This window comes from Pseudopipra pipra, chromosome 7 (genome assembly GCF_036250125.1).
Source record: "Pseudopipra pipra isolate bDixPip1 chromosome 7, bDixPip1.hap1, whole genome shotgun sequence".
NCBI classification, from domain to species: domain Eukaryota; kingdom Metazoa; phylum Chordata; class Aves; order Passeriformes; family Pipridae; genus Pseudopipra; species Pseudopipra pipra.
In genome coordinates this window covers 33,942,300-33,956,362 of record NC_087555.1, presented here as the reverse complement: position 1 = coordinate 33,956,362, position 14,063 = coordinate 33,942,300, and the positions used below count along the sequence as shown (strand labels likewise).

The window sequence follows — 14,063 nt, the reverse complement described above, 5'->3', positions numbered from 1 at the left end:
GCACTGACCGGAATTGATCAGAAAAGCGGTAAAAAGTAACATTTGTTACAAGGCTTCACATTCACGATCCAAATTCGACATTACAAAATACCCTACTTCGGGAAAACTCTGTCAAATATCAGAATATATTATTCCAAACTTTCCTTATTTCACAAAGCCAATATCAGCAATCCTTTAATAAATGATGCACGCACCTGGCAAACCCAGCGGCTGCCAGCAAAAAAATTGACTTTAGAAAAATCTTTGTTAGAAGGTGACATTTTTTTCATTACTATCTATTGCTATCAAGGTACAGAGATGGTTTTTTCTTGTGCAGTAATTTTATTCCAGGGGAATTCCAATTTTTTGGATGAAGTTTCACTTGATTTATTATAAATAAAGAAGACAGAATCTTCTCTTGAGTCTTTTCAGAAGCAAATAAATGACAATACTGTTAAGGAGAAAGTGCAGAAGGGGTGTTTCCAACAGGAAAAATGTTTGGAAGTATTACAACCACGATCACCAGACTTGTTTCAGAGTATTTTTAGTATTTCTGAACATATTTAGAAACAGTGCCAACAGAAAAGAGCACCACCGGGCACCCAAAGCAAATGTAATATTGACCGGTTCACAGTCACCTGCTGTATTCTCACAAGTGCAAGCACTTCATAAGCATCACTGTCACTTCCAGTTATTCTACTGTCACTTTAGTGCACCTGTTTGAAAGAAAGATGCTGGGAATTTTGAAAGACAGTTTGAGTCAAGGTCACTCATTCATTCTGAAATTGAAATCTCATGTCTAAAACCTCTACCGGAGACATAAAGGGATTGAAGCAACATTAATATACAAATTCAGAGTCAACGAACATGACATTAGGACTCCTTTTGCACCTTTGTGGCATGTCTCATTTAAAAAAGAATCTTGTGCTTGAGGATTTACAGTAAGCCATACCGATGAGCTCTGCCATTTACGATGCTAATATTCATGTTGAGTATTCCCAATTATTGAAAGGAACCTGACTCAATAATTTCCAGTAATTTCTAACTAATGCAGAATAAGGTAAAATGCAAACTGCAACTTTTATCAAGCTCCTCTGAAGGAAATTGTCCAGACAGGCCAAACCTTAGCAGTCTGACAATGAACAATACATGCTATAAATCAAACTTTGCATTCCTTTCAACATCTCCATTTTCCTTTCACCAGCAGTTGGGTTTGTTTGTCGGTTGGTTTTTCTGTTTGTTGTTTTTGTAGGGTTTTTTGTTTGTTCATTTGCATTTGTTGATTTTTTTGGGGGGAGGTGGGGGAAGGGGGTGTCCAAACAAATGACGGAGTCCTTTAATATTTCATTGATTTAAGCAGGATCAGCATTTCAACGCAGAATTGTCCATTTCTCAAAGTAAATCCCTTTGGTACTACAGTAGTGTAAGAATAAATGACCAGTCTTCATCCTTCCAGTTAATGAGATCATTATGGACAAGAGAGAGGTTATTTGGGTAAAGACTGTGAGAGTAACATATCTAGTGTTCTCCTGACAACTAATACTATAAAAGCTTTTTAATAAACTTGCTTATTTTTGGTCATGCTTCAAGCTTTCCCATTTAAAATGTCTATTTGAAGAAAAGTTCTCCTTAAGGCCATTTTCCAGGGAACCTGGATCTTATCCTGCTCAGCTCAGATGAATTTTTAACACTTTCCCTATGAACCACAGCGGCTTTGGCATGAATTGTCTTTGGAGTTGTAAACAGCACAACTGTGACAAGGAGGAAATTAAAATTTTATAAAAGCAAAAGTAGATCTAAATCAGTACTGAATGGGCCTGTCTGCACACAAAGAGGTGCACAAGAGGGATGTGAAAGTGTTATATAAAATAGCAAACAAAAAAAGAGACCAACCAGGACACAAATGTCTCAAGAACAAAGGATGATTCAATTAAATTGAAAATCATCAACAAACTAAAATAGTTTACTGACTGCAGGGTTAACCCATTGAACTGAGGTATGCCAGACATACACAGGGGCCAACAGATTAGAAAGAACATGAAAAAGTCAGATATTTTTACAGCTAGTTACAGTGACAGTTACAGGAGCTCATAAAAAATATTAAGGATTAGAAACCCTTGTGTTTCAGGTTCCAAGTGAACCAAACACGGAGTTTTAGGATGAGGTGGCTCCTGTGTTTCTGATAAAGAGCACACAAGGCTGTGTGATCAGGTCTGCTTACAACCCACTCATGGCCACAGGAGAGATTCTGTTACAGTCTGTAACATCCTCTGCACAAACCATGACGTGTGACCACCCAGGCCTACAGCTCACATAATATAAATTTCTCAAGATTTGTATTAAAAATCTGAATCAACTGCTCATAACTAGGATTTTAAATCACTGGAAGTTGGTGGTAAAAACAAGTCATAATTGGAAGGGCCTGTCTCCAGTTTGAGGGAGAGATTGCTCTTCATTATGTCTCTCATTATGCCTTTCATCCTCCTCAGTCACAGCACGGTTTGGTTCTCCTTGGACCTCTTTCATCTACTATACTCTGTTTAATGACAGTCCATCATTTAAAAAAGGACCCCAAAAATTACTTTCGCCAACGATAGTTGCTTAGATCATACAGACTACACACTAGATAAAAGAAATCTTGGGAGGACCAAAGAGAGCTGAACTTAATCAGAGGGATGAAAGACAAAATGAAAATCTATCTACGCTTACATTTAAAAAGGAGTTTCCTTCAGATAAGATGATCTCAACTCTCTCTCTGTACCTGTTAAATATGGTGTGAGTACTGTCAGATCCTGTGGGACTTTTATGATTGAGATGCTCCAGCAATTCCTGTAAATTGTACACATTTGGATGGTGCTGTCTTTGACTTTGAGGTGACCGGGCCACTTCCTATTGATCTGAAACCTTCTTTCCCCCCTTCTTCCCTTTTTCCTCCTAATCAAGACAGAAATACATAACGTGGAAAGCTTTGATGTTCCTCTGCTTTACTTCTCATTATTTTGATCTTTTAACAATCCCTCCATTGGTACAAGCCATGCATTTTCAGTGTTCCTGCCTTCTGGCTTCTATTTGATTAAGGCTTTTTATTTTCCCCCAGAAAACAAATGCTGTGTGTGGTATTAAGATGCTGATATTTGTTTTGTTTATCAGATAAGAACAGCATGTTGTTAAGTTATAGAGCCTTCTTACTGCCTTCTTCAGAGTGGAATATACTGTCCTGGTTTTGAAGGAAATCAAATATATGTAATTTATCTGATGCAGTCTTCATCATCTTTATTTTACAGGAAGTCTACAGATCATTGAGTTGCCTTTGGATAAAATGCTGCACTGTAGATTGCTGTCAGGACAAATTCTCTGAGAGTCTCCTCAATTTTTATGTTGCTGGCATAAGGCTACAGTGACAGAAATGACTTGGAGTCTCTCTTGCTATTAGTTAGTGTCTATGAAGTAATGTCATGCCAATTCTCCTACCACCTATGAAATACTCTTAGAGCAGCTCTATCTGAGGTGGAAGCGGGGCAGACCTAGGCTGAAATATAGTTTTAAGTATCCTGTGATGCCTGTTGACATCCTCCATTAAAAACAGGAGGGCAGTCCACCATCACTCTTCTGTGAACAACCTGTCACTGGAAAATCAGTATCAATCTTTCTTTCCCCTGTCTTATCAACTAACATCCAAAGAAAGAAAAATTGGTCTACGGGAACATATTACCTGGAGATCAGTGGGATGTAGTACAATATGAGGATGAATTTCCATGCCCCAAAGCAGTGCCCAGCTGCACTCCAGCCATACACAGATTTACATACACACCTCTGCTACAGCACCAGGTTTTAAGAAATTGGCCCAGGATGACTTCTACACAAGCAGGTGATTTTATTTCTCATACATTAAACTGAAGGAATATCAAAGGCGGCCAAAATGGTCAGAGAGATTGATCCATCACATCTCACACAGCCTCATCTGTCCCTTCCCCTCCCCTTCCCTCCTGCTCCTGGTCAATTCTAATGTTAAAAAACAAACTTAATCCTATGGAAAATCTGTCTGGATGAGGATATCTTCCTCATGTCACTGCTGCAGGGAAGGCTAAGAATGCATACATGACATTAGCATTACATTTTTGTCTACCCCTCCTTAATTTTTCCTTGTTTTCCCCTTTGTGAAACACTTTCACACATTTTTGCATGAAACCAATCTACTATCAAATCTACAGTTAAACCCAGGCTTTGGGAAGTAAAGCTCAAAGTCTATAGGTGAACTGATAAACACTATCCAGATTCATGTAATCACACATCCATACTGCAGTGATCAATCTCTCCAACTCCTGTGTGCAGATATACAGAGCTCACCAAGAATGAAGATTAGTTTTAAATGCAAAATCAAGGGTAAAGTTTCATTAAGTTCAAGAGATTTTAATTTGTTCACTGCTATTCACCAGAGGTAGGCTCCTAAATATCTTATTTCTTTCTGTTAATGAAACTTGGGTGTTTTGCAAAAAGGTTCCCAATCTATTCTAAATCTATTGGCAAAACAGGAATTGGAATTACCCAAGAGAAAGTTTTGGTGCTTTTATTTGATCTTAATTGTTTGTCATTACTTACAGTGGCAGAAGGTGTTATGGAACAAAAAGTAAAAGGGAGGATTACCTGTTAAACATATTCTATTTTAGGAAACAGAAGAATAAATTTCAGGAACTTGGAGATGAGAAGAAAAACATAAGTAAAACATGATTTTATGATGGGTGCTTTTTTACAACAGTACAATGCCTCTCACACATAGTCCATAATTCCAGACTTTCCTCTACAGTACTGTCGCCCACTTTCTACAGTGTGAGTGCTCCACATTTTTTTCTTTGATGAAAATTTCACTTTTCTGATTTCAGAGCATGCTCAAATTTATCCCACACGTATTTTTGGTCTGCCTTTCAAAGCACTCATGACTTGCAATTACCCAGGTGTGTTACAGATGTACTCTCTAGTTTATCATCCACACTGTTAGTGGAAACACTGAAGACAGTCCAGAGCACATGTGCCCTGTGGGAAGCCATCTGAAACAGCCTTCCTGGCTGACAGCAAATAATGATAACAGAGCTTGGAATGGGTTTTTTCAACTAGTTGCACAACCTCACCCTGCATTTCTCTAGGTCATACTTTCTTATTGCACATGGGAGACCATCATGTGGGACCAGACTCAATGTCTTCCTGAAGTCAAGAGAATATTATCTGTGCTGCTTTCCACTTCCCTTATTGCCTGACCTCCAGTCCACTGCCTCATCAGGGAATGAAATCAGATTACCAAAAACAAATAATGGTAAATCAATTCTGGTTTAGTTGTTTCTTACCATCTTGCTACTCCCCATGTTTATAAGCTAAAAACTGCATTATCAGCGACAGGAGGGTAACAACACAGATAAACACTTCTTTTATGAATTTGCATTAAGATGCAGACTGACTACATCCCTAAAGCACTGGTGAAGCCCCAGGCAGAGATGGCTGATAAAGAGGCCAAGGCTCTTCATCCCAAAAAGGCAGGTTCCCCCTGAACCTCAATTCCATCCTGGACAAACTGTTTCACAAACGTATAACAAACAAGATCAGCTCCTGTCTTTACCCTGGTAATTATTCTTCCCTTCAATTATTTGCTCCCAATGCTGTCAGGCAGGTGTCTTCCAGACCGTGACTGGCTGGGACCACTCAAGTTCAGCTCGCTGTGCTCCCTTTGTGTTACCTTAGACTGGTACCATCAGGAAAAACACTGACAAACCTCATGAACCCCCAGCATCACCTAGAATAAAGCTCAAGGTGCCATTGTCCTCCCAGGCAAAGTTAATACTGGAGGGAGCTGCTGATGACAGGTGAGCTTCTGTCAGCTGGACAGATTTATACACAGGACTGCACTGCAGAGCACTGCTCAGAAAATATCACCCCAGAACTGAAGCAGGCGAGTCTTCGCCCCGTTTACAATCATAAATGTGTTCCTTGCAAAGTTTAAGTTATCACGTTGCCTTTAGACCGTAAATTATCACAGGATTCTAATATGTACCTCCTGAAATTGGTAATTCTCTGCAAAAGCATTCTGCAATTCAAATTATAATGAATACATCTGTTAATTTAGCTAATCAGCAGTTATACTAACTACCTGCAAAAGAGGGAATAAGAACTGTTGGATTATGAGCAAAAAAATAGGTAACACTGATGCTTTTTTGATGGTACAACTCATTATAAATAGGTTACCATAAAATAATTGCAGGAGAAACAACAGCAGTGTATATGGCCATTACTGATTGATAATACACAAGATAATACAGCTAAGGGATGCCTGTTTGAAATATTTTTGTAGATGCAATATTAAGAGCCTATATCTAAACTCATCCTTTCGTCTTGCTTGATATGGATGCATTAACTTAGGCACTATTAAGTTTGTGATCACAGTATTGCCTATATTTCATGCAACATTTTACTGGAACTATCACTCCGTTTAGATACACTCAGAAAACTTATGCAGCAGTCTGTTACCATTTTTTTCTCATGATGACAAGTTCTTGGTCTGAATCTCAGTCTAAAACCAGTCTTGTCTGCAATATCCCTATAGCTATCAGAAAGCTCCGGAGTAAGAGACAGAAACCTGCAATGAAGGAGACAAGAATCTTAAATTGCTCGAGGCCGCTGCTGCCTGCATTCCACTTTTTCCCTGTCAATTCATGCATCAACTTTTCAACTGAAACAGGTTATATTTAACGCCGACCATCTTAGCTAAGTCCAGCTAAGTCCACGTGGTGTGAATTCACAACACAGTTAAAGAAGCAAACAAATACATCATATGTGGTCTGATATTAGAGCACACCAGAAATATTCTACTGAGATGCCCAATGGGGCTGTCCAGGGATGATCCACCCTGTGACCTCTGGTGAGCCAAGGGCAGTGCCCTTCTCCAAAGCAGAGGAGTAGCTTCTCATTACTACATTGGTGGGTCTGTAGCTGTTTTCCTGTACACAAATCAATAAATTATCTCTAAAAATATCTACTGCTCTGTGTCACAGCGTTTCTGTATTCTTGCAATGGGGAGCTACAGCTCTGAGATGGACCTACTGTCTCATTAACAGGGGGAAATATGGTCGAATCCCCCAGATGAATCAAAGCAAAGTGGCAGGAACAGAAATAAGGCATGACATGTTCTATTGCTGCAGCTTCTGGAAAGTAACTACTCTTTCCATAATCACGTTGTCAGTGTATTTCCAAGACTAGTTTTTAAAGCAGAGCCTCATTAGACCAGTCTGGACTTTAATACACGTCTATTTACTTTATCAATGGCATTTGAAGCAGCCTTCAAAGACACTTCCATAAAACCGGCTTTCCATCCACTAATTAAACCTTAACAATCCCTTGTAATGAGCAACACATTTTTTTCCCGAAAATGTGTATGTCTAAGGTGGCTGCTCATGTCAGCACTGAAAGGAGAGGTCAGTTCTGAAGGATCCTCCATCACAAACATCTCAGAACAGTAAAGTCACTGAAGGGCACCTAAAGCAGAAACAATTCTCATGACATCATAGAATGGTTTGGGTTGGAAGGGACCTTGAAGATTATCTCGTTTGGATCACCCTGCCATGGGCAGGGACACCTTCCACTATCCCAGGTTGCTCTAAGACCCATCCAACTGGGCCTTGAACACTTCCAGGGATGGGGCAGGCACAATTTTTCTAGGCAATCTGTGCCAGTGCCTCATCATCCTCACAGTAAAGAATTGCTTCCTAATCTCTCATCTAAACCTGCCCTCTGTCAGTTTAAAGTCATTCTCCTTGGCCCTATCCCATACCCTTGTCCAAAGTCCCTCTTCAGCTCTCTTGGAGTCCCTTTAGGTACTGGAAGGGAGTTTAAGGTCTCCCCAAAGCCTTCTCTCCTCCAGGTTAAACAACCTCAACTCTCTCAGCCTGTCTCCACAGCAGAGGTGCTCCAGCTTTCTGAGCATCAATGTGGTTTCCTCTGGACCTGCTCCAACAGATCAACATTCTTCTTATGTTAAGGACCCCAGAGCTGGATGCAGTACTCCAGGTGGGGTCTCATCAGAGTGGAGCAGAGGGGGAGGATCACCTCCCTCGACATGCTGCCCACGCTGCTTTGGATGCAGTCCAGGACATGGTTGGATTTCTGGCCTGCAAACGCACATGGCTGGGTCATACTGACTTTGTCATCAACCAGCATCCCCAAGTCCTTCTCCCCGGAGCTACTCTCAATCTATTCTCCACTCAGGCTGTACCTGTACTTGGGACTGCTCCCGCCCATGTGCAGGACCTTTCCTCACAGTCTTGTCACCCTCTAGTAAATTAGTCCCTTGTCAGGAAAATGACAGCTATACAGCAGTAGAAGAGTTTGTAAAGCTTTTCATTTACTTTTAGAAATGTTGTCTACTGTCAAGCAACAGTAACATCCCCACCCTGTTTTACTCGAGTGTCCTATCTCAGGGGCGTTTTCCAAATCACACCTCAATTAAGTTTAAATAACAACTATATTCATTATTTCTAAAGGCTCCTTTTCTCTTTCCTGTATGACTATTTTCTGAGTAAGTTAGTCCACTGAAGCTGGTATAAAAAATGAAAGGCTATTGTAATTAGTGTAATATCTTTCCAAGATGAAACCATAAAAAAATGCAGCTTCAGACAGCTGTCATCTCTTTGGCCATTCTGCTTATTATTCACAGACAAATTCTGATATCTTCTGCATATTACACAGTACATCTACATGCAATTTCAGTGAAAGCACTCATGGAACAAGATCTGTAAGTATCTATCTCAGAATTTAGCTGAGAGAAAGGATGGAGCTTAAATGTCATTTCAGACCTAATTTGCCCTCAGCAGAGTCATTGTTCTAAATAGGTACACATAAACACACTCTGTTTTTCTTTAGAAATAATTTCTGTGAATTCAATGTCCTTATATAATTGGTTGGATATGACAGTCACTGAAAACTAAAATCCTCTTTTTTACATGACAGTCAGGGTATGGACAGAAAAAAGAAATCTAAAAATGGATGCTCCGAGGAACAGCCAGACTGATTATCTTCAGTGGTAAAAGGGTAATTGCTGTTACATGGTAAAAAAGAAACTAAGCTAATTCATATGAATACTCTTTGGAGAAGGAGCACTTACTGGCTAAAGACACTGGCACATTACGTAAGCCAACTACTGTGTGGAGTGGTGATGATACCTCGAATGTGAGCTCGTTTGCAGGATGCCTGAATATTGCAGGAAAGCATCTGTTCTAACACCTGGGGTTCTTCCACTGATGGTACAGATTCCCCTGGAAAAACCCACAGACTGACAGAATCATACAGGGCAATTTAGAATGGAAGGGACCTCCGAAGAGCCAATGCCTGCTCTAAGCAGGACAGACCTCAAAGTTAGAAAACGCTGCTCAAGACCTTATTCAGTTGAGTTTCCAGTATCTCCAAGGAATCTAGAGTCCCTCCAGGCAACCTTTCCCTCCAGCCTACAACTGTTTTCCTCTGTTATTTCACTGTGCACCTCTGGGAAGTGTGGCTCCACCTTCCCTGTGAAATCCACACTAGGCACTTCTCCAGGCTGAACAAGTCCAAATCCCCACTCTCACCTCACATGTTATTTCAAAAATACCTCCAAAGACCCCCCCCCCCTTCATGGTGAAGAATGAGAGGATCAGAAGTCCTCCAGTGTCGAGGTTTACAAGCTGAAGAGACCCTGCAAGGCACATGACAAACACCTCCCTTGGCTGCTCCCTGACATTTCCCAGCACCTCCTCACGCACACGAGCTGCTCCTGAGGAACTCAAGTAGCAAGGCAGCCTTATCAAAGTTTCCCTTACTCAACATTTCTACAGATAAAATACAGAATTGCTGAAAATCCAGCAGCTCCTTTTTCAGACACAATATGGTCAGTTGGCAACTTGGCTTCAGCTGCCCCCTCCATGGAGATCACTCCCCTTGTTCATTCAAAACATCTTTAAAAACCTTCTTCCATGGGATTCATCTGAGAACTCATTTTCCTGAGACCCCACTCATCTTCAATAATACCTAGCAGACTGCATGTAATTATGAAAACCAAAGCTGTTACAAAAGCCACAGTTAATTACAAAAAGTGAACGTGGCACTGAAACAATTTTTGCTTAAACCTACCAAGGTATGAGATGTTTTTCATGATTACACCAGAACAGCACATAGCCTATGTAATTATTGGAGGGCACTTCACAGAGTTAAAATAAGTGTGATATTCTTCTCTTATACTTCTAATTCTGTCACAGTAACATTAATACAAAGTTCATGCACCTACTAGAGCATAAAGATTACCACACCTTCACACAGAGGCTGAGGAATACAATTTACAGGTTTGAGAACCTTGTGGAAAGGTTTGTGGTCAGAACCTAGTTAAAGATATTTACTCATTTGAGTTTTAGTTTAAAACACATTTCTTCTTTCAGATACATCCCACATACTGTCAGAACTTTTCTTTCGTTTCCTTTGTTTCCAGATTATATAAGAAATTCACTTCATCTTTAAAGAATAGCTTCTACCTCTGTGAAGGAGTAAATTATTATGTCAAGTTTCCTCAGCATACCTGTATAGCAATTTTTTTTTCAATAAAAATAACCTTTTGTTAAAGGTTTCATTAGAATTCCCAGGAGACTGATAACAGCCACATCTCCAGCCATCTGCGGGCACCACTACAGACTCTGATCACATACTCTGAACAGTGACATTCTTCTCAACAATTCTGTTCAGACAATGGGATCACTGTAATTTTTAAGTGCTTAATTACGCCAAGGGCAGGAGCCCAAAGCATTTACCCATGCTGAACTTCTCCAACAGTCTTAATGAAAATCAGGCCTCAGGCAAGTCATTAGTAGAATTTAAAATCATGGGGAAATTATCCTTTCCATTTTTAGCACCATGAATGGATTACTTCATAGAGGCCTATAGATAATTCTTTCAAAGCCCACATGCTTCAGCTTTAGGCAGAAGAGCATGTTAGTGAAGGTCCTTGAACATCAAGCATAAATCTCCTCCTATACTTCAAACAAACTATCATGTTAGTGGTATTTTAATGCCCAGCACAAAAAAACTGTACAATGGATCCACTTCCCAAAACACTCTTATTTTATAAAGTATTTCAGTAAGTTTCCAAATTATCTACTGTAAAACAGCAAAGACCCTACTTAAATGCCACACTCCAGCACCATAAATACTCAGAGGTTGGATGGAGGAAGCTCACCCCGTGACTGCAAACCATGTCCACACGCCTCAGTCTGTCCTGGCACACCCTGTCTCACTGAGTCTGGCACCAGCACACAGGGACTCCAGCGGTGGGTCTTCCACCTGCAGCAGGAAAAGGTGAACAGGTGAGTGGCTAAAACTAGAAAACACGTCCAGGCAAAAAACCTCAGTTACTAATGATGATTTGCTACAGAGACTTAAGGAAAAACAAGTTAAAAAGCTGCAATTCCTCTTGAAATAAGCCTTCCAGAAAGCCACATCCTCCTCCAACAACATTCCCCTTTCTCATTTTTGCAGGGCATGGTTCAAAGTTACACAAAATACACAGAAAGTATCTCCAGTGGGCTTTGAAATCCGGCTCTCCTCCTGCCAGCCTGTTCTCATGCAACTGATGGTGCTCCCAGCCTGCTTCCTGTGCTCGTACATGTGCCAGCCAAGAACACCAGGAAGCAGCTTTCCATGGCACGGCAGAGTGGTGTGAACCTGCCTGGCAGCACCTCCAGCTCTCTTCTCCACTCCCAGACCATCTCCTATGGGATGCGTGGGCTGGAGATTTATATGCAAAGGTACAATGCTTCTCTATTTACTAATATTGCATAATAACAGATGGGCCACAGAATTTTAATGAGGAGAGGTGAGTAATTGCCCTATTGTACTGTTTGTCTAATCAGTATTTTTTTAAGTGCGTATTATTCACCGGTGTGAGAGGACCGGGGGAAAAGAAGAGTTTCTGCAATAAGCATACAATCATGATTAAGGCAGTTGAGGGCTTGTGGTCCCAAAACAGCTCCCATTTATTTTTAGATACAGTGAGGGGGGAGTTGCCAGTAACAGCTTCCTTACACACATCGTACCCTGAGGTTGCCATTTCTAGGAGTTGTGTCTATTGCTGCTTGTTCTGATGATGCCAGATCTGCTGAAATCCCCAGTTTGAACTCTACTTTTATACATTTTGCAAGGCACATTATTTGTTTTAACTCTGCATTTTCCAGTATTGCGTTATTTTCTGGTGAAAACTGTGCAGGACAATGGCACAAAAGTCGTTTCTGGAGAAGTGGACACCCATCAGAGGCTGGATCCAAACTGACAGTTTTTACCTATACACTGGACAGATGGGAGTATCTTCACATTCTCTTTCCTCATACAAGGTGTCTGGGCATGCCTGTCCCCCGTTGGCAGAATCCTGGACAACAATCCTGTACCGAGACTGCTTAACTGCAGTGGCATTGCCTGTAAAACAAACAAAAAAGTTGCCTTCCAGACACAGCTGGCACCCCAAGTAAGTGATCTAGCTGACTTGGTAACAAACATGCTTTGTGTTCCATTTATATTTTGAAACTGCGAGCACTCTGGCTCTATCCAAGCAGGGAAGGAATGGTACATTGGATCAAAAGCTACCTTTACTTGCTTTAAAGCTACCAGGAGTTCAGCAGAACAGCACATGAAAGGTTGATAAATAACAGCCTAAGAGATGGATCAAAAAATGTCTATTTAACAGAACATCAAATCAAAGAAGAAAATAAATAAATAAGAAAATGAATACCTTAACGAGAGAAAAGAATAAAACCCAAAGAAACAAACTGTCCTAATGGATTTTTTTCTGAAAACACATCTTTGTGGTCTCAGGCTGCTAACAGTAACTCATCTTTATGGCTCTAGAAATTACAGATGATAACTTCCTGATAGGGAAACCATTGCAACCAACAGAGGCTAACTCTCTGCTCAACCCGAGCTGATGCAAGATCAATCCATCTAGAAACACAGTTCACAAAATCCACAGAACAGAATGTGGCAGGAAAGACAAGGACAAGGCTTATCTGTGTATCTCTACAGCCAAACCAAACACAATCCTTGGCTGTGCAGGTGGTAAGTACAAACTGAGAGCTGTTTTAACCACTGTCTGTGGCATTAGTACTTCTTTGGGTACCGTATTCATACTTCAAGAACAGATGCTAGAAAACTAAAAAAGTATCTCAGCAGAACTCCATAAAGGATGCCACACCAGGTAAACATCTTGAAATAGTGGACTTCATCAGATTTGTCCAAAAGAGGAAAGAAGTGTGCCAATTAGCCCATCATAAGCATTACCTTTCCAGCTCAGGATAAGGGCAAAGCTGCAGCAGCAAGACTACAATGCATTACAGTAGAAGGAAAACTTAGAAAAAGTCACACAATTAACACAAAGTACAAGTCCAATAAAAATGCTGGCTTTAAATGAAAACCTCCACTGGCACATGTGCCATCACTGTGAGATCACTGCAAAGGAACTGTGGGCCTGCCTTGAGGCTGCTCACCATGGCTGCTGCCCTAGGACAGGATAAGCACATCCAGGGTGATCCCTCTCCTGCTTCTTTCACAACCACTACCTGAGGCAGCTCTACGGCTTCCTACAGTCTCCTTTCAGATGCCTGATTCAGTGCCTGTAAAGCCTCACAAAGAGCCTTTTCTTAAAATCTAGCCCAAGTCATCACTCCTGTAAATTAAGCTAAACTTGTTTTATCTTCTGTCCACTGCATGAAAGAAACGGTTTATCCCTGTCACCGGATGCACAACCTTCATGAAATTGCAAGGGCTTGTATCTACTCTTAAGTCTTCCACTCTCTAAACTAACCAAACACAGTTCTTCCTAAGTCCTTCTCAATTACCTCTCACTGCTCTCTTTCTTTCAACACTGTGCCCAAGGAATCCCAACTGTAGCCTCACCAGGGCAAAGCACAATGACACCTTTGGTGTGTCACAAACAACTTGACCGTGAGTTTGACAGGCCCGGGATGAGTTTTAGCATTTCAAATTGTTGACTTTCAGGCATTTGGTAGTCCATTGTATCTCCAGAGGTGCCTGAGGCA

At 40.8% G+C, this 14,063-nt stretch overlaps 1 protein-coding gene across 4 annotated transcripts in view; it reads right to left on the bottom strand.

The window, feature by feature from the left end:
* The window catches only part of THSD7B (thrombospondin type 1 domain containing 7B), a 310,487-nt gene that overhangs the window by 117,450 nt on the left and 178,974 nt on the right, over window positions 1–14,063 (bottom strand). For all 4 annotated transcript variants that reach the window (XM_064661604.1, XM_064661605.1, XM_064661606.1 and 1 more), the window contains exons 12-13: window positions 12,315–12,447; window positions 11,216–11,319 (exon numbers count right to left, since the gene is read on the bottom strand). In XM_064661604.1, coding sequence (XP_064517674.1) covers window positions 11,216–11,319; window positions 12,315–12,447 — 237 coding nt within the window. The remainder of the gene's footprint in view (window positions 1–11,215; window positions 11,320–12,314; window positions 12,448–14,063) is intronic.